Source organism: Pagrus pagrus (assembly GCF_965226575.1).
Source record: "Pagrus pagrus genome assembly, chromosome: 24".
NCBI lineage: Eukaryota > Metazoa > Chordata > Actinopteri > Spariformes > Sparidae > Pagrus > Pagrus pagrus.
Genome location: NC_140206.1, coordinates 1,041,101 through 1,063,223, shown reverse-complemented (window position 1 = coordinate 1,063,223; position 22,123 = coordinate 1,041,101). Strand labels below are relative to the sequence as shown.

Genomic DNA, 22,123 nt, shown 5'->3' with positions numbered 1-22,123 from the left:
GCCACTATCAGGGCGTTGTGGCTTTGACCTTTGACCTCTGCACATGTTTTCCTCCCTCCGCCTGTGTGGCTGTAAAAACTGCTCTGCTGATGTTCGGGCCTCAACAGTATTTCCCCCTAAGGTTTATAAGAGTAGAAGTATCAAGTACTCGAGTAAAGTACAATACTTGTACTTGATGACCTGTGACTGGTCCCACACGTCCTCACCGTGCAGCAGGAGAGCCTGTGATGTCATCAGAGAGCGACATGTGGTCCAGATGTGGATGTTGACGTCGCAGCCGGAGCTCAGAGGAGTTTGTTAAATATCCGATTAATCACTCATCATCTGATGCGCCAAAGAGTCGTCAGAGTAATTAGCGAATGATTAGCAAATGATCTGGAATTGCTCAAAATCTGACTTATTAGCATAACATTAATTGCTTTGTTTCATAAAAGCCAGCTGGCTAATTGTCCTCTGTTCCCCAGAACGCTAATTGATCCAGAATGGAGGTGTTTCCCTGTGTGTGTGTGTGTGTGTGTGTGTGTGTGTGTGTGTGTGTGTGTGTGTGTGTGTGTGTGTGTGTGTGTGTGCATTTCATTTGCAACGTGCTGTTAAACTGTAAAAAGATTCACAAAAACTAGATGAGTTTCTTGCTTAAAATCACCAAATTGATATTGGACATGTACAATTACCACGATGAGGGAGTACTTCCATCCTTTACTGGAGTATAAGTACTCATGTCGCACAAGTAAAAGTAGTCATACCACAGTGTATAAATACTTTGTTACCAGTAAAAGTCCTACTTTCAAAATCCAACTCTAGTAGTAGCATCAGGATACACTTAAATCAGTCAATGAAAGTACTAATTACACACAAATGGCCCATTTCAGACTCATAGAAGTACTTTACTCAAGTATTTTATGCTACTTGATACTTCTACTCTACCACTCAACAATATTTCCCTCTGAAATTTAGTAAAGAAGTAAAAATATTCTCGACGTGCTCCAGAACAAACTTTATTTAAATATAAAAAGATGCAACAGTAAATAGAAACAGTCAAAATGAGGTCGATCATGTTTTAATGTAAAACACTGAATCCTGATTATTGTCAGCCGAGTTTATTGTCTCAGCTAATGTGCTAATGCTGCTGCCCTCTGGGGGTCAGCCAGGGGGCGCTGTTGAAAGTCAGATGAGTCCTCCCCCTCCTCCCCCTCCTCCCCCCCCAGCCTCAGGTGACAGGTGAGGTCAGACCCTCGTCTTCATCAGAGAGATGAGCTTCATCTCAGCAGGTCAGCCGGCTCGACACAGGACAGAAACGACAAGCTACAAAACCAAAATTCAGTCATTATCTCCTCACCCGGCTGCCATTAATAAGTCCGTTATATTTATATCTTTTAGCTCAGAGGACAAGAAGTGAAATGAAATCAAGAAAGACCAAAACAGAGAAAAACAGAGAAAAAATTTATTTTCTGAGCTCAAAACTATTTATTAAAATACGAGGATGAATGGAGGAATGAAGTTTGGTGTTTTAGGACCTTTAAAATCAGTGTTTCTTGTTGAACGCTCTCATATTTTTGCTTTAACTCCTGTGAGACTGAACGACACTCATAGTGTAACCGGGCGTTATAAAGTGGAGGAGGGTTATGTTTCATACTGAGTAACCACTGTGATGCAGGTAGATCGGTAGCATCGCATTACTGGCTTCTCTTCTGGTGCTGAGCGGTGGCGTTCCCCAGTAAACACACCGCCCTCTCCGGCTGTTGGACAGGTTGGTGTGTTTACTGGGAAAAGTACAGCTGGCAGGCTCCTGTTTAGACCCTTTGTGCAGCTATAAATAACCATTAACATTCATTCTGACAACAATAACTGTTTTAAACACGGAAAGTGAATAAATAATCACAGAGGACATTCAGTTTTCGATTTGTCCTCATGGATTTATTTAAGTCTCCATGCAGCCCTGCAGTTTAAGCCTGGATTACAAAGCTGCTGAAAGGGATAGAGTCGCACCGGAGACCTCGTTAGCACAATGATGTGGGCAAGTACGTTGCTAATGTGTCACGTTTCTTGATATAGTAAGTATCATTATTTCACTGAAGTCCTTTAAAGGTTACTGCTAAGTGATGCATTGTTGTAACATGTTAACAAGTTACTCCCAACCCTGTTGGTATCTGGGGACAGATGTTCTGTTGAAGAAGAATATATCGGAGCAGCTCACTTCACTGAAAAAAATGCCCAGAAGAAATGAACTGTGAACCATCCGTCTCACTGGTCTGACTGCGGCTGAGAATCCAGGAGACCGTCTTAAATGCCTCAACTTAAGGTGGAACTGCTCTGTTGAGCGAGTCCTGCTGAAAACAGGTGAAGGTGCCATTAAAAGGCAGCTGTTGTCCCCCTCAATTACAGCCCGCTGAGCCTCGGCTGATTGGCGTCCCGGCCGGCGGAGGTCACGGCTCCAGCGGGGCACCTGGGGGCTAATCACAGACCCTGGGGAGCAGAGGAGGGTCCCGGTTCTTAAGTTGACGGCGAGCGAGTTTATGGCTTTCTCTGAAAACAGAAGCCCGGCTCATTACTCACATAGCTGCCTTCAGTCCTCCCAACAAACATGCAACTGACCTGCAGCCTGAACGCCTCATTCACAGGCTCATCTGTGCCGGATAATAATAAACAGTATTCGTATCATGTTTTAAAGCTGCAACTACTCTGACGAAGTAAAACCATCCTACAAATGAAACAACAAGTAATGAATGTTTAATATAAAAGAACCAAACAGCTGTTCAGTTAGCCAGCTGTTAGCTACAATAGCTCATCCATACGGCCACTTCCTGTATGTGCTTGTGACATTATCAGGTATAGATAATAATTAGACATCTTATTGAAGTATGAAAGAAACAGTCAACATTACGATGTATTAAGTGGAGCCCACTTTGAAAACCTCCAGCTCTGGTTCGGAGCAGTTTAAGCAGCACTGACAGTGGATATGAGGCGAGTTGTTCTGATTCGATCTGTAAGTCGTCTCTTCATCAGCTCATTTGAATGAAACCCTCAAACCTCAGACGGACGCCGGGACTGAACTGACGGCCCTCCTGCTGTCTTCAGGCTGTTTATGATGCGGCGGGAGGAAACGTCCCTGAACTGAAGGCCGCGGTGTGTCATGGTTACGACACACCCAATCAATCTATCTGCCGCCGCTTACATGTACAGTAAAGGAGGGGAAACCCGACGGCAGCCCGGCACACAATGGAGGATATTTACAGCAGTTTCCTCTTTATAGCTGCGTGTTTGTGAGCCCTGATGAGGAGGGAATATTTAACAGGATGCCTCCACAGAGCCGCGCTGTGTTGACAGTAAACGAGTGGGAGACTCCTCTGAGGATTCGTCTCGGGGACCTCCGGTGGACCCCTCGCTCTGTTAATAAGGCTGTCAGACGAAGCTGAGGGCAGCAGCGTTAACACAGCAAACCCCACAGGCCACAGAGGACGGCTGTGAAACAAGAGCTCAGAGGCCGATCAGCGACAGGGAAGTCTCTGAGGAGGACAGTGTGAATGTATAATCCAAATATTAATGCACATACTTTTTAAAAATGGCCTTCCAACCACACTGTATGCAGATGATTTAAAGGAACAGTTCACCCAACAATGAAAACTCAGTCATCATCATCTCATGCTGATGATGTCAGGTGAAGTCATTTCTGGAGCTTCACAGTAAAACAGAGTTGCAGCATTCTGCTAAACAACTGAAGCAGCTGGAGACTTGATTTAAAAATACATAAAACAACCAAAACTCCATTAAAACTTTGCCGAATTAGCTGTTAGCACTTCCTGTTTGCAGTGAACTCATGGATGTACAGACAACTATCGCTGGATTACTCTGATACTGAAGAAAACTTAAAAACGTGATGTTTCTAAGGCAAGTTCTGCACATGTAACATAATGTCTCCACACAGATCCCAAACTGATTCTTGAAGTTGTTATTAACAGTCATTTTGAAGCTGAAGTCTTTGAAATCATTGTCGCTGCTCATATACAGACATTTTATTCTGGCGACTTGCTGTGTTTCCCCATGTTTTCAGTCTTTATGCTAAGCTAAGCTAACCCAGACATGTTACAGGGGTCATTTTCTTCCAGTTTCGTCTCATTTCTGTACATTAAGGGCGTCACCTCGGCCACAGCGAGCCGCCCTCTCTTTGCTTTAGATGCTTCAGATGCAGCTGAACCGTCGTGAGTTTAAAAATATTCCACTTTTAAAAACGTCCTCGAGCTGAACTCTGGATCTCTACCAGCTAACGTGATGCTAAGTGTGTGTGCTGACCTCTCCCCCTTCAGGGATCAATAGTGTTTGACTTGAACATGACATAGACACATACATATATACATTCATGCATATATGTATGTACATAACATTTAAGCAGGAATCAGGAGGAAACAAAGGCGCTGGGAGCTGATTAACGACCCCGCTGTGTGTGTGTGTGTGTGTGTGTGTGTGTGTGTCTCGTCGGCCCCTCGGGGACCACAACTGGAGCAACAAACCCAGCGCGCCGTCTTCCTGCTCGGGGGCTTCTTCCTTGTGCGAGGGAGGCGGTGGCCCGGACACTTTGTGAATAATTCGATTAAGGACGAGGAGGAGCAGAGAAGGTGACGGAGTTTATTCCGCTGTGTGAACCCACCTGGACAGAGACAGACAGAACCGACCAAGACAAACACGGAGCTCCAGCTGCCGGCACAGATCAGATATGTGGCGTCTTTACTCTGAACCCGACCACAGCTCAACTGTGATGATTCGCTTGTTGAGGAACGTGATGAACTGATCCGTTACTCGTATATCTGGAGAGCCGCTCGCCTGATCCTCTTCATACTTGGCAGGTTTGTTACTGAGGGAAAGTGCAGTGATGCATTTTTGGCGCAATTTGGACACAATTCAATATTAATAGAAGTGGAAACCAAAGCTGCAGATCACACGTGATCTCATGGGGAAGCAGACGTAAACAAAATGGAGAAATTATGAGATAAATATCGAAATCAGGAAATAAACATTGAAATTATAATAAAAGTTTAAATTATCAGATAAAAAGTTGAAATTATGAAATATAAAGACGATTTTATGAGATTAAAACTCAAAATTACGAAATAAAAAGACGACGCTGAGATGCAAAAAGTTGAAGTTGAGAGATAAAAAGACAAAATGTGAAAATCATAAATAACACATCAGACTTTGAGCTCCGTTCACTCCTGTTTCACCTTCTCCTCCTCCATCAGCAGCTTCTTCTTCTTGTGCAGTTATTCCGGTCGCTCCACTGTTTCCTGTGGACGGTGACCGGGCAGAACGACGCCTCTTCCTGTTTTGGTTTGTTTCCTTTGTGCCGATATTCAACCTTCATCTGCCAGAGAAATCCAGCCTGGTGTCACACTGAGTGCCACAGAGACAGTGAGGTTTATATTGAACCAATCTGAGGACGGTGTCATTATTCTACACACTGTGACGTCACAGTGACGTCACTGTGACATCAGGACTTACTGCAGAATGAGAAGTTAAAGTCCTCAGTGTTTTTGTTGTAAACTGAATATTTTTTAACTTTTGAATATTCACACAAAACACGACATCTGAAGACGAACAAGTAATCGATTACTTTAGAAAGTAACTGTAAGTTGTGTAATGTAAATGGGAGTTTTGTTCACAGGAAGCAGCTCCAGTGACAAACACAGAAGATCACCTGAAGATTAGTGTGTGTGTGTGTGTGTGTGTGTGTGTGTGTGTGTGTGTGTGTGTGTGTGTGTGTGGAGTCCTTGGGGACCTCCTTTGGGAAGTGGGTCAACCGCTTGGCAGGGCAGGCACACACACACACACACACACACACACACACACCGAGCTCCCTGTCTGTGCCAAGGAGCTGCTAATTAGCCTGTGTGTAATTTACATTGTTGCCAATTACAGCCGGAGGGGCTGAGGTGTGTGTGTGTGTGTGTGTGTGTGTGTGTGTGTGTGTGTGTGTGTGTGTGTGTGTTAATTTGTTTGCTCGTCTGTGTGTTTCTTCATCATTACGGAGACTTGATGACGACTCTGTTTGTTCGCTCTCATGAATCCAGAAGATGTTTAACAATCGCGCACACACACACACACACACACACACACACACACACACTGACTTACATTCATTCCCTGGAGACATACCTGAACTCAGACCCAGTGATGGACTGTAACTAAGTACATTTACTCAATTACTGTACTTAAGTAGAATTTTGAGGTACTTGTACTTTACTTGAGTATTTCCATGTTCTGCTACTTTACACTTCCACTGCACGACATTGTGGAGACAAACGTCATTGAACCAGTAACACAACATCACCAGACTCCCTTAACAAATGTGGTGATTTAAGAGTTGCTGAGTTAAAACAAACTGTGTAACGTAGTGAAACTCTGTCTCTGACAGACTCTGAATCATTGTCTCCTTCTTGTAAATTCAGCATTAAATGAAAACAGTCAGTTGTTTGTTTCCTTGTACAAAGTGTCAGTTTGTGGCAGCATGGCTGTACCAGCCTGTCTGCTTCTGTGTCTAAAGTGCTAAAGTCTGACCTGCCAACATTTAGCAGCTGTTTGAACACACTGTTTACACTGATTTCACCATTTACACTCAATTTATGACAGAAGAAACATTTTATTGATCTAAACATGTCACATTTTACTAATAAGCTTCTTCTTTAATGCCCGTGGAGAAAGTCACCAGACTCCCCTTAGAAATTGCTCAATTTTGTGAGTTGTTGAGTTTAGAGCAACTTCATAAATGTTGTGAAGTGTTATTGATGACAAATTCTCAATCATTGGTGCTTTCTTGTAAATTCAGCAAAGTACTTCACTATATTCAACACTATACTATATGTTGTACTTGAATACTTATGTTCAGTACTTCACTGTGGAAACAGTCTCATCAGATCAGAGAAAAACAAAATGTTCATAGTTCATATATTTTCTCATTGATGCAGTTTAAACAAAACAAATGTGTAATAATAAAACTGACGTTAACACATAAATCTGTCTGTCCTCTTCCTCCATCTTCTTCTTCGTTGGTGTGGCAGCTCCTCCTGCCTCATGTCTCTGCAGAGCACACAGAGCCAACACATATCTGCAGGGGCAGAGCGCCCTCTGGTGGCTCCACACACTCACTGCAGCAAGGAGGCGAAGAGGGAGAGACTCTCCCCAGACTCCCTCATGAAATCTCTCCATTTAGTGAGTTTTTGAGTCAGGAGACACTTTATAAACTGCATGAAGCGCTGTTTGTGACTGATTCTTCATTATCTGGGCCTTGTTGTAAACTCGGCTCATGTCAGCCTCGTGTTGGGTCGTGCTGCAGCCCTCAGTCTAACAGGAGGACTCAGTCACGCCTCTCCGGGTGTTTCCTCCTCAGTGTAGTTTCACTTTGTCTGACAGTTGTGGCGCAGATAGTTTTCTCCGTCTGAACCTCCAGCTGAAGGTAATGTACTGACTCTGACACGTTTTACTCGCTGACACAAGCTGCACTTTTCACTGTTACACTGAAACAGCAAGAAAAGTGAAGCTCGCTGTTTATTTCTCCAAGCTCACAAGTTTAAACTCGGAGCGTCAGGACGAATATCCGCCATGTTGTGTCGATTACTTGAGTATTTCTGCTCCTGATTACTTCTCAGAGGAAGATATTTACATTTTCACTTTGTAAAACAGGCTTATCTGAACAACGTCTGCCTCTTGGGTGAATCAACTTGTCACTGTTTGTTTTTAATCAGTTATTTTCACACATTTAACACAGACAGTCATGTCGGCCGATAGAAGGAAAGTGTTTCATACAATTTAAAATGCAATAGTGTAGCGGTAGAAATGACATAGGCCTAACAAATAGATTCAAAATGAATATTAGAAAGCATGAGAGATCGTCCTCTGGAGTCACTGTGTTACCATAGACAGAATAGACGCAACTGTGAGTAAAGTTGGAAATATATTCACAGGTCGAACTTCCCGGATCAATAACTCAGAAGCGAAGCATTGTTAAAACACAAACGACGACTCTTTACTACCGTAGTGAGGTAGACAACGAGCTACAACCGTATTTTCATCAAAACGAGCGCTCCTCGTTTTGATGAAAATCCTATTATTCACTGTAGTGTCACCAAAATCACTCCACACATCAATGGTCTCCTGCTGGTTAGACTACAACTGTTAGTAATCTGATATAGGATACGTTTATGCATTGCATGTTTCCTAAAGTTTAAACTTTCTCAATATGATTAATGTATTTGTTCATGTAGATTCAGTGTGGGATTTGTACAAATACCAAACAAAGACATCATCATATCGTGTGTTGTGCAACAGCCCTGACTCTCACCAGAGACAGGAGCAGCGACAAGCTGTCAAAAATGCAAGATTCCTATTTCATATCAAAATGGCCATCTTGCATTTTTAACTACTACCATCATACACTGCAACTGCAGGTGCAACTGCATGTCAGGGAGAATCTAGTCCAGCCACAAGTGATTTCAAACGGGTATAAGTCAAGCTGACGTTTCTCAAAACAAGCACGAAGCGAAGCAAAAGAAGAAGAAGCTAAAAAGCTGTGCTGCAAAATGTCTGCAACAGAAACAAACACAACGTTTTTCATTTCATGATTCTTGATAGAGATCTTAAATATTTCTGTCCTTACTGATAAATGTAGTCACACATTTTCTTTTTGTTCTTCATGTTCTTGTGGATTTATTCATTAAATTTTCATATAATTTTACTGTATCAAAGTACTCAGAAGGTTGTTTCACAGACTCGGTTCATGGCTTGAGGCGACTGTTTTCAGTGACAATGTTATTGCACAGATGTTTTGTTTTGTGGCTGTGTGAATTTATTTGTGTGTGTATATATACACATAAGTGTGTGGTTTCTTGACAACTAAATAAGGTAGCTAGTTTTGGCTCTTTTCTTGATCTATGTGATACTATAAATCAACATTACACAGAACATCAGTCCACAGTTGCACCAGTTTGACCAAATCATGTGACTTTATACCAACGTAACTTGGACTCCTCACCACAAAGAGAAATGGACAACACCTGTCAGAAGTGATTGTATTTCTATTTCTAAGAGTAAAGTTACTGAATATTTTATAGAAATTCCTCAAAATTATACCAAAGCACATTTGTGGAAACTAACAGTTGTAGTCTAACCAGCAGGAGACCATTGATGTGTGGAGTGATTTTGGTGACACTACAGTGAATAATAGGATTTTCATCAAAACAAGGAGCGCTCGTTTTGATGAAAATACGGTTGTAGCTCGTTGTCTACCTCACTACGGTAGTAAAGAGTCGTCGTTTGTGTCTCATTATTAGTAGTTAAAATCACTGGATATAAAAACAATTCATCAAAATCAGTTAAATGTAAACATCAGTGCTTTTTATTCCCACAGACGTCACATTTACATGTCAGGATCTGGTTATTATAGACACAGATTCAATATTTAACCGTCATTTATTATCACAGTAGCAGCGTTACATACGCTGGCAGCTGTAAACACTCGTAAAAACATTATAAAAATACATCTGGTGGTTTGGTGCCCACCTGTATACTGAACATATCAGGAGTAGTTAACGTTTATAATCATCAGAGAACGTTACATAAGTTGTTTTTGGTTCCTGTCTGTTTCCTGAATATATTCGTACGTGTGTGAATGTGTAAATCAGAGGCATTAACTTACAGCACTTTGTAGAAGGGCCTGTTACGACCAGGGCCTATGGGAAAACCCTTGCGCAATATGAAAATGAGACTCCCCTCTTCCCATCAACCAGACACCACCAGCAGAGAAGCATTTTTAAAGGTTTTATTTAAAAACACATCTCACACAACCAATCAGCTCCATGGACAACCTACAATCACTCAAACACAACTGCAACCAATCACACACACTCAGGTAACAGAGGGTTATTTAAGCAGAGAGACAAAAGAAACGTATATACGACCTCTGGGGTCGTAACAGGCCCTTTATAAAGTTCACTCCATTGACTTGTATTAGTTCACGGGGCAGATCTGCCACATCCAATATGGCGGCGACGTCGACGTATGATTCAGCGCTCAGTGAGGCGTCTATGTACACATGTCTATGGGTGTTACCGTGTGACAAAACTATTTTATTTTGAAATAAAAGTCACACTGATGACATCACTTTCCTTCCTGCAGATCTGTGAAGACAGGTCCTGGTTCAGTCCACTGTCTCTTTTCTGTCAGAAGACATTTTCACATTTGTCTCCAGATTTCACGTCACTGCTGTGAGCGACTTTGTTAGTAGAGACCAGTAAAAGAAACTGAATACAAATGGATTTAATGACATGATTTAGTTTTGGTTTGATGTCCTGTAGCAGCCATTTTGTGAAATATGTATTAATAGAGTCAGTGAGTTCTGGAACAATGAGCTCTGAGTTTAAATGTCAGAAGAGGAAGTCAACTTTCAGACATTTTGTCCTTCAAGAGTGGACGTTTCTGACCCAAAGGCTGATTTCAGTTGATGTGCAGATGAATGATTTGTGTTTCCTCTCCAGATGAAAGTGTGTGTGAGTTGAGCAGCATGAATCAGTGTGAGGACAGAGAGGAGGGAGGCCCTCCCTCTAAAACCACTGGACCTGGACTTGGACCTGAAACTGGACCTGGACCTGAACCTGGACCTCCCTCTAAAACCGCTCTGTGTGGGGAACATGGCCGCCAGACCAAAGCTCAGAGGTGAGATGAGGATCTCTAACTGTCCACCACTCAGATCCCTCCACCATCATTATTCACACTCAAAGCTCTGTGTGTGTGTTGTGTTGAAGCCCAGAGCAGCAGCACACACCTGAACCTGGACCTGGACCTGGACCTGGACCTGGACCTGAACCTGAACCTGAACCTGGACTTGGTCCTGAGCCCAGCTGTGTGTCCTTCAAGAGTGACCGGTCAAAGGGTCGCCTTATTGATTTTAAAAAACAACAATTATCAGACATAAGGTGAGTTGTTCTCAGTATTAAAGTTGTTTTGGACAATATGAGCTTAAATGTTTATGTAAAATTCATACACACACACCCTATGTTTCACTTACTTCACCTGCTACAAGTTTATTTTGACTCGATACCAATTAGCACTGGACAGGTAGCATCCAGTTAGCTTGTGTGAGCTGTTGCTGTCCACAGTATTAAAGGGTCAATAAGAGCTGGAGGGACTAAACCAGAAGAGCTGCTGAACCAACCCAGTAAACTGACTGACTGTTGGTTCACAGTGGGATCAGCAGCACGACCAACACTTTGATGTCAGGGGAAACCATCTGATTCAATGATGTCATCAACACTTTAACTCAAAGGACCTTCAGCTTGTGTTTGTCTCTGAGTGGACAGACATAATGTGGCTGATTCTTCATGATTCCTCCACAGAGTCGACCAGGAGAGCTCAGAGGTTCCCAGAGGTCCGTCTGCCCAGCAGCATCAAACACACCTGGACTCCATATTTATGGTCTGTACATGAACAACAACTACTTTTACATCCAGTCTGTTCACAATAATCTCCATGCTGCACTTTACAGACCAGTGGTGAATCTGTCCAACATGGATCTGATGTTTGGCTCCATGATGTTAAATGTTCTCATTCACATAATATTCTGTTCCAGCTGCTGGAGGAGAACATTGTCACTTATGTGAAGAACGAGCTGAAGAAGGTCCAGAAGGTTCTGAGTTCAGATTACCCAGAATGCTTAGAGAGTCAGAGGGAGGATGAGGAGGTGCTGGATGGTGAGGATGAAGAGCAGAGGAGGAGCAGCAGAGAGGCATTTCTGAAGATCACACTTCACTTCCTGAGGAGAATGAAGCATGAGGAGCTGGCTGACTGTCTGCAGAGCAGTAAGAGGATTTCTCTAAAGATTTAACATGATGGATATTTCTTCAGCACAGAATCGTCAGTGTTTGTGTCTGCTTTCTGCTGCACAGCTCACAGAGGGCCCTCTCTCAAGAAAGGGAAAGCAGTGTATCAGCTATAAAATTTCACCAACATGCCATTTACTGTGTCATGTTATGAAAGTGGACGCTCTCTTCCTTGGTATTCCCTTGGGAGGAAAGACAGAGAGGGAGCAGCAGTGGTCGAGCGAGCTACATAGTGCATGAACAGCATGAGTGGCAGTAGCGCAAAGAAAAGCAGTGAATCAGAAAAATAAAACCTTATTTTCTGATTGTGTTGCATTGGTTACAGTCAAAGCACAAAAACAGTCTGGTGGGAAGCTGCATCATTGCTGGATTTTATGTAAATTCAGCCAAAGCATACACTTCATCCTGTCTGCTGTGTGTGGACACTGACCATTGTGAGGGAAATTCCCCTTGTTGAAGTTCGGGAGTTGCAAATTCTCTGAAGAATTACAGACTCGGTGTGATAAATGAGATCTTTTTAATACATGCGGCATGGAGAGAAGACTCTGGTGTTCTCTGCAGATTTTCAGACTGTCTTGACTTATATACTATCAGGTGGACAACAGAACAACAATGCTTACATACCTCATGAGAAGGCTGACTCAATCAGTCACACAATATTGGTCATGTCTTCCCCAGTACAGGATGTTACCTTAATGTTACCTTAGAGAGTGACTGTGCACTAGGGCTGTAGCTATCGATTCTTTTTGGAATCGATTAATCTAGCACTTTATCGATCGATTAATCGATTAATCGTATATATATATTTTTTGCATTTTTAAACAACCAAAACAAATAATGCATGACGAAAATGATGTGGCTGTAAAATGATCAACCATTTGGCTTTTATTTCTTTAAATAACAGAGGTATTTCTTACAACTCCAACATTTGGCTCCAAAACTTTATTGCAATTTACTCATTTAGTGCAAGTGCAAACAATTAAATAACAATACAGTTTCAACTTACTGTAAAACATGTATAACATGTAACACTATGAATCAATACAAACTTAAATAGTAACAGGCCATTTTGCCTTAGTGTTGTCTTATACAACATTACAAAAAGGGATTGCACCTTCTAACCACCTGCTAACAAATAATATATAATCTCTGGGATAGGCCATTTGCTATGGTAACCTAGCAACCTATGTGTGTGCACGCATGCTGTGTTATATATAATTTTATGTTATACACAGCACCAAATCACAACAGAAGTCATTTAAGGTCACTTTTCCTATAGAACCGTTCCGGACCGTGTTCATTTAATTAATAATTTCTTCATCGTCGCGCATCTACAATTCTCCTCCGCTCTGTTTTACGAAGGGAGGAGCTCCGGACCGACGTAAACAAACACACGTGCACACACACTTACAGACAGACAGAGAGAGAGAACATGTCACGTCGGTCTCAACTGTCTGTAAAGCAGATATCATATCTACGTTTTTTAAACGCGCACAAACTGATTCTGCTCTGGCATGTCATCTCGAGCCTTCGCAGTTCTCCGTCGTGGTGGCGGATACGCAATGCAATCCCCCCCGGGCTGCTGGAGAACCAGCGTGAGGACGTGAGTTTAGAGGACCAATCACAGCCCTTGCCGTCTCCGTTTCCCCGCGACGGAGTGCCGGACACTCCGCGCCCGGAGAGTACGGAGAGGCTCTCCGGCTCTCCGGCGACGGAGAGGGCTCTCCGTGTCCGTGTACGGCACTTTACGCAGTAGTATTAACAACGGTCCGTGTGGAACATTCAAGATCCCTGCGCGTCATAGAAATTTAACGACGCTTCGAGGCAGAGTTTTTGCCTCGACCAATTTTTGTAATCGAGTAACTCGAGTAACTCGATGAATCGTTACAGCCCTACTGTGCACTGACTCTTATCTGACTTCCTCACAACTTCCTCACAGAGAATCAATTCCTTCTGAGATCCTTGAACACTGCCCAGTCTCCAGGAAAGAGCAGTTTTTACTTTAGGGAAGGCTTCAAGGCATAGTTAAGTGCACAACAATATCTTTCTTGATCCATTTCTGTCAAAGTTAGCAAGCAAGGTTGATGGGTTAAGGACAGTACAGCACTTCAGTGTGATGTGAGTCATGGTAAGGAGAACTTTTTGTTGATGCAATATTCATGTTGTGGTCAAGTGAGCAGGTTTTGCCTGAAGGATAAGGGAGTGAGCAGCATGTGGGACATGTACAATTAGAGGACCCATATCAACAATTTAAGCTGTAGCCAACTCTGTTTGGGTAGCAGCTGCTACAGCTCTTAGACATGCTACCATAGCTCTCTCTGGGGTGGGAAGGTTTTTTAAATTATAACCTATTGATCGCTGATTGTGACCATGGGACTGAGTAAGGAATGCTGATATAAAACCATCACATTCAGAAACAGAGATTCGAGGATTTGGTAGGTTCTGAAATCCTAAACAAGGGGCACTAAATTAAGCTTGCTTTAAGTCAGGAAAGGCTGTCTCTGCCTGTGAAGTCCAAGCCCAAGAAGTCCTTCTCATTGATTAGGCTCAGGGGTTGCACAATCATGCCCTGGTGAGAAAACAGTCTGTGACTGCCTTCCTTATCCAGGATTCTGTAGACTGCCCGCCTCTAGTCTTTTGGGGGTCAGGTAGTTCCCCTGCAACCTCCTTCAATTTGCCTAGATGACATGGCCTGTATGAAACACTGCTGGATCCAGATGGGAGTGTGGCTGCTCACCTGTTCGCAGCTGGGAGTTGGGAAACATCATCATGTGCATATGGTGCACATCCCCTCTGTTCTCATGGCTCCACAGCCAAAAGTCAAAAGAGATTGCTATTGGAGAAAGAGACTTCTCAAGACAAGCTAGGTTAGTCTTTTTCTTTTTAGGGGTCAGAGAGAGTGGAAAGGTCAGGGTACACTGGTTTTTCTTCCCCTACCCTTTCAGAGTCTTTCTGGACTTGAGATTAGGATGTTTAACTACATGAGTATCCACTTCATGTGGAGGAAGGCCACGAGGGAATAACATGGAAACATACTCAAGACCACAAACGAATTACATTGGCCCTTGTACATGATACCACTCAAAAGTTTCAAGACCATTAAGGAATTACATGAACTGTCTACCCAGGTTTCAAAACTTTAGAGCAAACTATAAAAAATATTATTACTAAAATAATTTCATACCCTGTTTACATGGCTTTTTTGTTCATTGGGAAACTATTGATAGGCCTAACGATATTCCAAAAATGTTGAAGAAAAAAATATGAGGAGTGCTGCACAGGTCAGGAACAGTAAAGAAGTAATGGAGAAGTAAGTATACCATTGCTCATCAAGGATGCAGCCAACGGTCAAGTAAAGATGAAAAACAATGTCTAGCCCAAAAAAGGGTTTTGAACCGCTGACTTTAGGGGAATCAAATTGTTGCATGTAATTCATGAATCTCTTCATGATCTCTTTTGTTCTGTGTTCATTTAGAACATCTTGCTGCAGGTTGTCGTGGTAAACTTAAATCTAACCTTCAGAAGAAGTTCCAGTGTGTGTTTGAGGGGATCTCTAAAGCAGGAAACCCAACCCTTCTGAATCAGATCTACACAGAGCTCTACATCACAGAGGGAGGGACTGCAGAGGTCAATGATGAACATGAGGTCAGACAGATTGAAACATCCAGGAAACCAGACAGACCAGAAACAATCAGACAAGAAGACATCTTTAAAGCCTCACCTGGAAGAGATGAACCAATCAGAACAGTGATGACAAAGGGAGTGGCTGGCATCGGGAAAACAGTCTTAACACAGAAGTTCACTCTGGACTGGGCTGAAGACAAAGCCAACCAGGACATACAGTTCACATTTCCATTCACTTTCAGAGAGCTGAATGTGCTGAGAGAGAAAAAGTTCAGCTTGGTGGAGCTTGTTCATCACTTCTTCACTGAAACCAAAGAAATCTGCAGCTTTGAAGAGTTCCAGGTTGTGTTCATCTTTGACGGTCTGGATGAGTGTCGACTTCCTCTGGACTTCCACAACACTAAAATCCTGACTGATGTTACAGAGTCCACCTCAGTGGATGTGCTGCTGACAAACCTCATCAGGGGGAAACTGCTTCCCTCTGCTCGCCTCTGGATAACCACACGACCTGCAGCAGCCAATCAGATCCCTCCTGAGTGTGTTGACATGGTGACAGAGGTCAGAGGGTTCACTGACCCACAGAAGGAGGAGTACTTCAGGAAGAGATTCAGAGACAAGAAGCAGGCCAGCAGAATCATCTCTCACATCAAGACATCACGAAGCCTCCACATCATGTGCCACATCCCAGTCTTCTGCTGGATCACTGCTACGGTTCTGGAGGATGTATTGAAGACCAGAAAGAGAGGAGAGCTGCCCAAGACCCTGACTGAGATGTACATCCACTTCCTGGTGGTTCAGTCCAAAGTGAAGAACGTCAAGTATGATGGAGGAGCTGAGACAGATCCACACTGGACTCCAGAGAGCAGGGAGATGATTGAGTCTCTGGGAAAACTGGCTTTTGAGCAGCTGCAGAAAGGAAACCTGATCTTCTATGAATCAGACCTGACAGAGTGTGGCATCGATATCACAGCAGCCTCAGTGTACTCAGGAGTGTTCACACAGATCTTTAAAGAGGAGAGAGGACTGTACCAGGACAAGGTTTTCTGCTTCGTCCATCTGAGTGTTCAGGAGTTTCTTGCTGCTTTTCATGTCCAGCTGACATTCATCAATTCTGGTGTCAATCTGCTGTCAGAAGAACAAACAACAGACCATCAATCTACAGAGACACACTTCTACCAGAAAGCTGTGGACCAGGCCTTACAGAGTCCAAATGGACACCTGGACTTGTTCCTCCGCTTCCTGCATGGACTTTCACTGCAGACCAATCAGACTCTCCTACGAGGTCTGATGACCCAGACAGGAATGAGCTCACAGTCCAATCAGGAAACAGTCCTGTACATTAAGAAGAAGATCAGTGAGGCTCTGTCTCCAGAGAGAAGCATCAATCTGTTCCACTGTCTGAATGAACTGAGGGATCATTCTCTAGTGGAGGAGATCCAACAGTCCCTGAGATCAGGAAGTCTTGCAGCTGATGTCCTCTCTCCTCTTCATTGGTCTGCTCTGATCTTCATCTTACTGTCATCAGAAAAAGATCTGGAATTGTTTGACTTGAGGAAATACTCTGCTTCAGAGGAGGCTCTTCTGGGACTGCTGCCAGTTGTCAAAGCCTCCAAGAAAGCTCTGTAAGTGGGATTTATTCATCGTATAATTCTTTGTCTTTCAGCTGGAGAAATAGAAACATTCTTACTGGTTTCCTTCCTGTTCTCTCTCCAGACTGAGTGGCTGTCATCTCTCTGAGAGAAGCTGTGAAGCTCTGTCCTCAGTTCTAAGCTCCCAGTCCTCGAGTCTGAGAGAGCTGGACCTGAGTAACAACAACCTGCAGGATTCAGGAGTGAAGCTGCTGTCGGTTGGATTGGATAATCCAAACTGTACACTGGAAAGTCTTGGGTCAGATTTCTCTTTAAAGATTCAAATTACTATTATTATTATTAACTTTATAATTCCAGCTCCATTTTCTTGAAACAGTATCTCTTATGTAAGAAATTCACATTTTACAGCACAGAAAATCTTTGAATGAAAGAATCTCAAATTAATTTTGTTCTTGGTCCGATTACCAGGTCGTGCAGCGTGAAATATAACATCTGAAAATGAGTGAAACTGTCTCTTTAATTGTGATTCTCTCATGATCAACTGAGTAAAATGGCAAGGATTGTAATGTGTGCTGACAAGAGATAATATATATACTGCACATGTCCAGACTCAAGTTTTAAACACAGATGTTATTTTTTCATATTTCCTCCTCAGGCTGAGTTGCTGTAACCTCTCAGAGAAAAGCTGTGAAGCTTTGTCCTCAGTCCTCAGCTCCCAGTCCTCTAGTCTGAGAAAGCTGGACCTTAGTGACAACAACCTGCAGGATTCAGGAGTGAAACTGCTTTCTGCTGTACTGAAGAGTCCACATTGTACACTGGAAACTCTCAGGTATTATCAAAATACTGTTTGTTGTAAACAAGTTGAAATTTAAAGTCAGAGGTCCATACAGTTTGAACAGGTTGTTTGAACTTGTGTTTTTATAGCAGAGATATTTCAATGTATGTTAATTCAGCTTCATATATCGTACAGGGTGAAATATAAACTGGCAAAGCTGAAGAAATGCATTCATATGACTTTGATCATTTATTTTCCATTTATATGCGCTGTATCACAAAAAGTCAAGACTCGACATATTAACAGAAATATTATTTGACATCTTATTCATCATTTCCTCTCCAGACTGAGTCTGGGTCATCTCTCTGAGAGAAGCTGTGAAGCTCTGTCCTCAGTTCTCAGCTCCCAGTCCTCTAGTCTGAGAGAGCTGGACCTGAGTAACAACAACCTGAAGGATTCAGGAGTGAAGCTGCTGTCGGTTGGCCTGGGGTGTCCACACAGTGAACTGGAAACTCTTAGGTCAGGAATTTTTTTGGTTTGTTTGTTTTTGTTGTTGAATTAGTTTTCAAAGGTAGGTTCATCAAGTATTGGCTGCAGGCTAAAGAACACACTAGTTTCTGTCTGGTGGCTACTTTTATATACCACTGTGAAGTCACATCTTTCTTTTGTGAGTTCACACAGCAATCTGCTCAAAGTATGTCTTTTTTGTTCCCTTTTTGACAAAAGTGTCACTATTCGTCAACATGTTATTATGTTTGTAGCAATGCTAGTGGCTTAGCTATGAGGATGGTAATGTCGGTCGGTCCTCCACTTTGTTTCAGAGAGAAATATTTAAACAATTATTAGATAGATTATGATAAAATGTTTCAGACATTCATGTTCCACTTCCAACTTTGGCGATCCTCTTACTTTTCATTTAGCGCCACTATGCGTTTTTTCGCTTTTTACTTGATGGCCAAATATCTCTAAAACTGATTATATACCTATAAGCCTGATCTGTACTTTATGTTGACTTGTGTTGAGAATTAGGAAGTGAACAACAAATGTAATGTCTGCTCAACATTAATTTTAAATGTGACACCCTGATATTTTGATTGTAAGCTCAGTAGCATGCTTATGTCAGCATTTCTTCAATGTTTGTTGTTTTGTGTGTCTGCAGGCTATCAGGCTGTCTGATCACAGAGGAAGGCTGTACTTCTCTGGCCTCAGCTCTGAACTCCAACCCCTCCCATCTGAGAGAGCTGGACCTGAGCTACAATCATCCAGGAGACTCAGGAGTGAAGGTGCTGTCTTCTCGACTGGAGGATCCAGGCTGGAGACTGGACACTCTCAGGTATGAAGAGTCCTGCTGCAGCCACAGACAGTCAGTGTGGTAGGGGGTAGATACAGACAAGGTTGCATATGCACATTTCTGTATTATATCATGATTGGGTATGAAAGGGGCATCGTTGAAAGGCTCAGTCCTTTGAAAGCAAGGATGGGGTGAGGTTTACTACTTTGTGAAACACATGATTGTATAAAGGATATTACTTCCATGCTGAAAGAGGATGTGCTGCTCTGAACCCCCTCCTCCTTTCAGGGTGGAGCCTGCTGGAGTCCGATGGTTGACACCAGGTCTGAGGAAGTGTGAGTGTGTTTTTACTTTGATTCAGCTTCACACTTCGACATCACTCAGTCACATCTGTGATGTCATCACCACACTGATGATACATTAATAACTGCAGCTGTGTTGTGTCTTTTTCTCTCCATCAGATTCCTGTGAGCTCACAATCGACACAAACACAGTCAGCAGAAGGATCAAACTGTCTGACAACAACAGGAAGATGACACGTGTGGAGGAGGATCAGTCATATCCTGATCATCGAGAGAGGTTTGGAACGTGGCCTCAGCTGCTGTGTAGAACTGGTCTGACTGGTCGCTGTTACTGGGAGGTCGAGTGGAGCGGCAAAGTCAAAATATCAGTGAGTTACAGAAGAATCAGAAGAAGAGGAGACAGAGATACCTGTGTGTTTGGACTGAATGATCAGTCGTGGAGTCTGTGGTGCTCTGATGATGATGATGATGATGGTCATTACTTGGTCTATCACAAAAACAGACAAACATCCATCTCCTCCTCCTCCTCCTCCTCTTCCTCCTCCTCGTCTGGTAGAGTAGCAGTGTATGTGGACTGTCCTGCTGGCACTCTGTCCTTCTACAGTGTCTCCTCTGACTCACTGATCCACCTCCACACCTTCAGCACCACATTCACTGAACCTCTTTATCCTGGGTTTGGGTTCTGGTACAAGTTGCCTGGTTCCTCAGTGTCTGTTTGTTCTCTGTAGGAGGGAGAGTCTCCTTTCAGAGACACATTGTCACTGCTGAACAGTTGAGCTTGTTGTCAATGATACTTTGTACTGGAGATACAGAGAAGCCATCAGTTACAACTATGATGAGCATCTCAATTGGTTTTCTTTTTATACATGCTACACCTGTTAAAGAGAGATCTCAAATTGTGCATGGCAATTTTCATTTGTGTGGAGATTGTCTACATCCAGTTACTTTAGGCACGACCTTGCTGGGCTGGGTGCCGTGTTGAGTCCAGTAAACATGGCTGAACCAGGACTAAACACAGTGACTATAGTACCAAGGGGATTTACAGCACTCTGACAAGGACAGGGATTACAACTGGATCAAACCCGCAGCCAAATTCAACAGGAAAACCAACTCAGTACTGCTTTTCCTGTTGTCAGACTGTCGTTCCGGCCATGTTAACTTGACTTAGCACAGGTAACGGCGATACACTTAGCAGCAGTTAGTGGTTACTTTAGCAACAGCTACAGCTGTCTGTCCACCAGGAAACTCAATAAATTACAGAGAGCTGAGGCAGAGCAGCTGGAGGACATCAGAGGGAAAGCCAGAGAATTTTCAGAAGGAACAGAAGTAAAAAAGTATTGCAAGGGAACGCAAAAGATCTCACCATGACCCTTAGAGGGCTCCATACTACCCCATTGCCTAAATTTGCTGGATAATCTGGACCGTGAACAACGTCTTCTGTCCTTTGACTGTTGATTCGAGTGAGGAAAAAACAAAAAAACCTTGTAGCAGGGACAAAAATGGAAACATCCTCAGGAAGAGCGACAGAGACGGGATCTGGCATTAGATGTCAAGTCATAATCAAAGTCAGTGCCCCATATCGCTGTATTCCTGGTTGATCTTAAGACGTTTAAAAAAAATGATAGATAGATCACTCAGCCCAGCAATGTTCTGCTTGGAACCACAGGATGCCATCTGGTGGTATGTATGCTGTATAGCTACTGAGGCACACAGACAAATCTCCACAGATCTCGGTGAATTTGCAAATCTGGACACAGATTTAGAGATTCCTATTCTTATTTACAAATCTGATCATGCAGGCACACATTGAGATTCAGTCACAAATCCTTGTACTCACGTTTGTAAATACTTCTGCTACAATAATGGCTCCCCTGTAATACTTTGATTTAAGTCTGTTGATTTATCACTTGAAAAACCAAATAGTTAAAGTACCAAACATTTACTTATGTATACACTGTCTATCGCATTAACTGTGATTCAACTGTAAATAATTACTAAGCATATCAAATGTACTCGACACTGAACCTAAAACAAGCATTTACTGGCTTCTTTCATGAGTTTTTAATGATGACAAAAAAGTTCAGTCCACCATGATGATCATCTTTTTAAACTAGTAGTGTCTGTACTGGTGTCATAAATGTGTGGATGAAAAAACTGTTGCCCAACATTTGTCTGTTTGTTTGTTTATCTAAGAAGAAAATACATTTTACTTTGAGTGTATTTTGAACTTTAAAATTACTTCTGAGGTTTTGAGGAGGTCTGTTTGAGTCTGTTTTTCTTGAAAAGTCTCTGAGAAAAGTCTTTGTGTTTCAGACCTAGTGGTTCAAGTTGTTAGAGATGAGTTTAGGACTCATAACCTGTAAGAAAGGAAGACCAAGTATCTGATGAAGCTGCTTGGATTGATAGAGCGCTGCTTGGAAGTTTTTAGGTCATGGGTTCAACCCTCATATGATTCAGTCAATTTTGAAACCAGAGGTCCAAAAAAAAGAGTGAAATGCTCCTCGGAACAAAAGTCACATATAATTTAACCCATTAGTTCAATTTTGGGTTCAATTCTTGGGTGAATTTTGAGGGCTGGTGTCCTAAGGAAAGCATGAAAAGCTCTAAGAAACAGAGGTTCACATACGATACACAGTATATATCTCTGTATTTTCTGTGAAGTGGCCTAAATGTTCAGTTGTGAA

At 42.7% G+C, this 22,123-nt stretch overlaps 1 protein-coding gene across 1 annotated transcript; it reads left to right on the top strand.

The window, feature by feature from the left end:
* The first annotated feature begins 6,979 nt into the window (after positions 1-6,979).
* On the top strand, positions 6,980-21,692 carry LOC311253373 (uncharacterized protein). The gene is made up of 12 exons (XM_084347292.1): positions 6,980-7,441; positions 10,518-10,695; positions 10,785-10,955; positions 11,376-11,454; positions 11,609-11,837; positions 15,334-17,104; positions 17,196-17,369; positions 17,727-17,900; positions 18,192-18,365; positions 19,006-19,179; positions 19,426-19,472; positions 19,599-21,692. The coding sequence occupies exons 2-12, from the start codon at positions 10,544-10,546 to the stop codon at positions 20,165-20,167; spliced, it is 3,714 nt and encodes a 1,237-aa protein (XP_084203418.1). The 5' UTR covers positions 6,980-7,441; positions 10,518-10,543; the 3' UTR covers positions 20,168-21,692.
* The last annotated feature ends 431 nt before the right edge of the window (positions 21,693-22,123 follow it).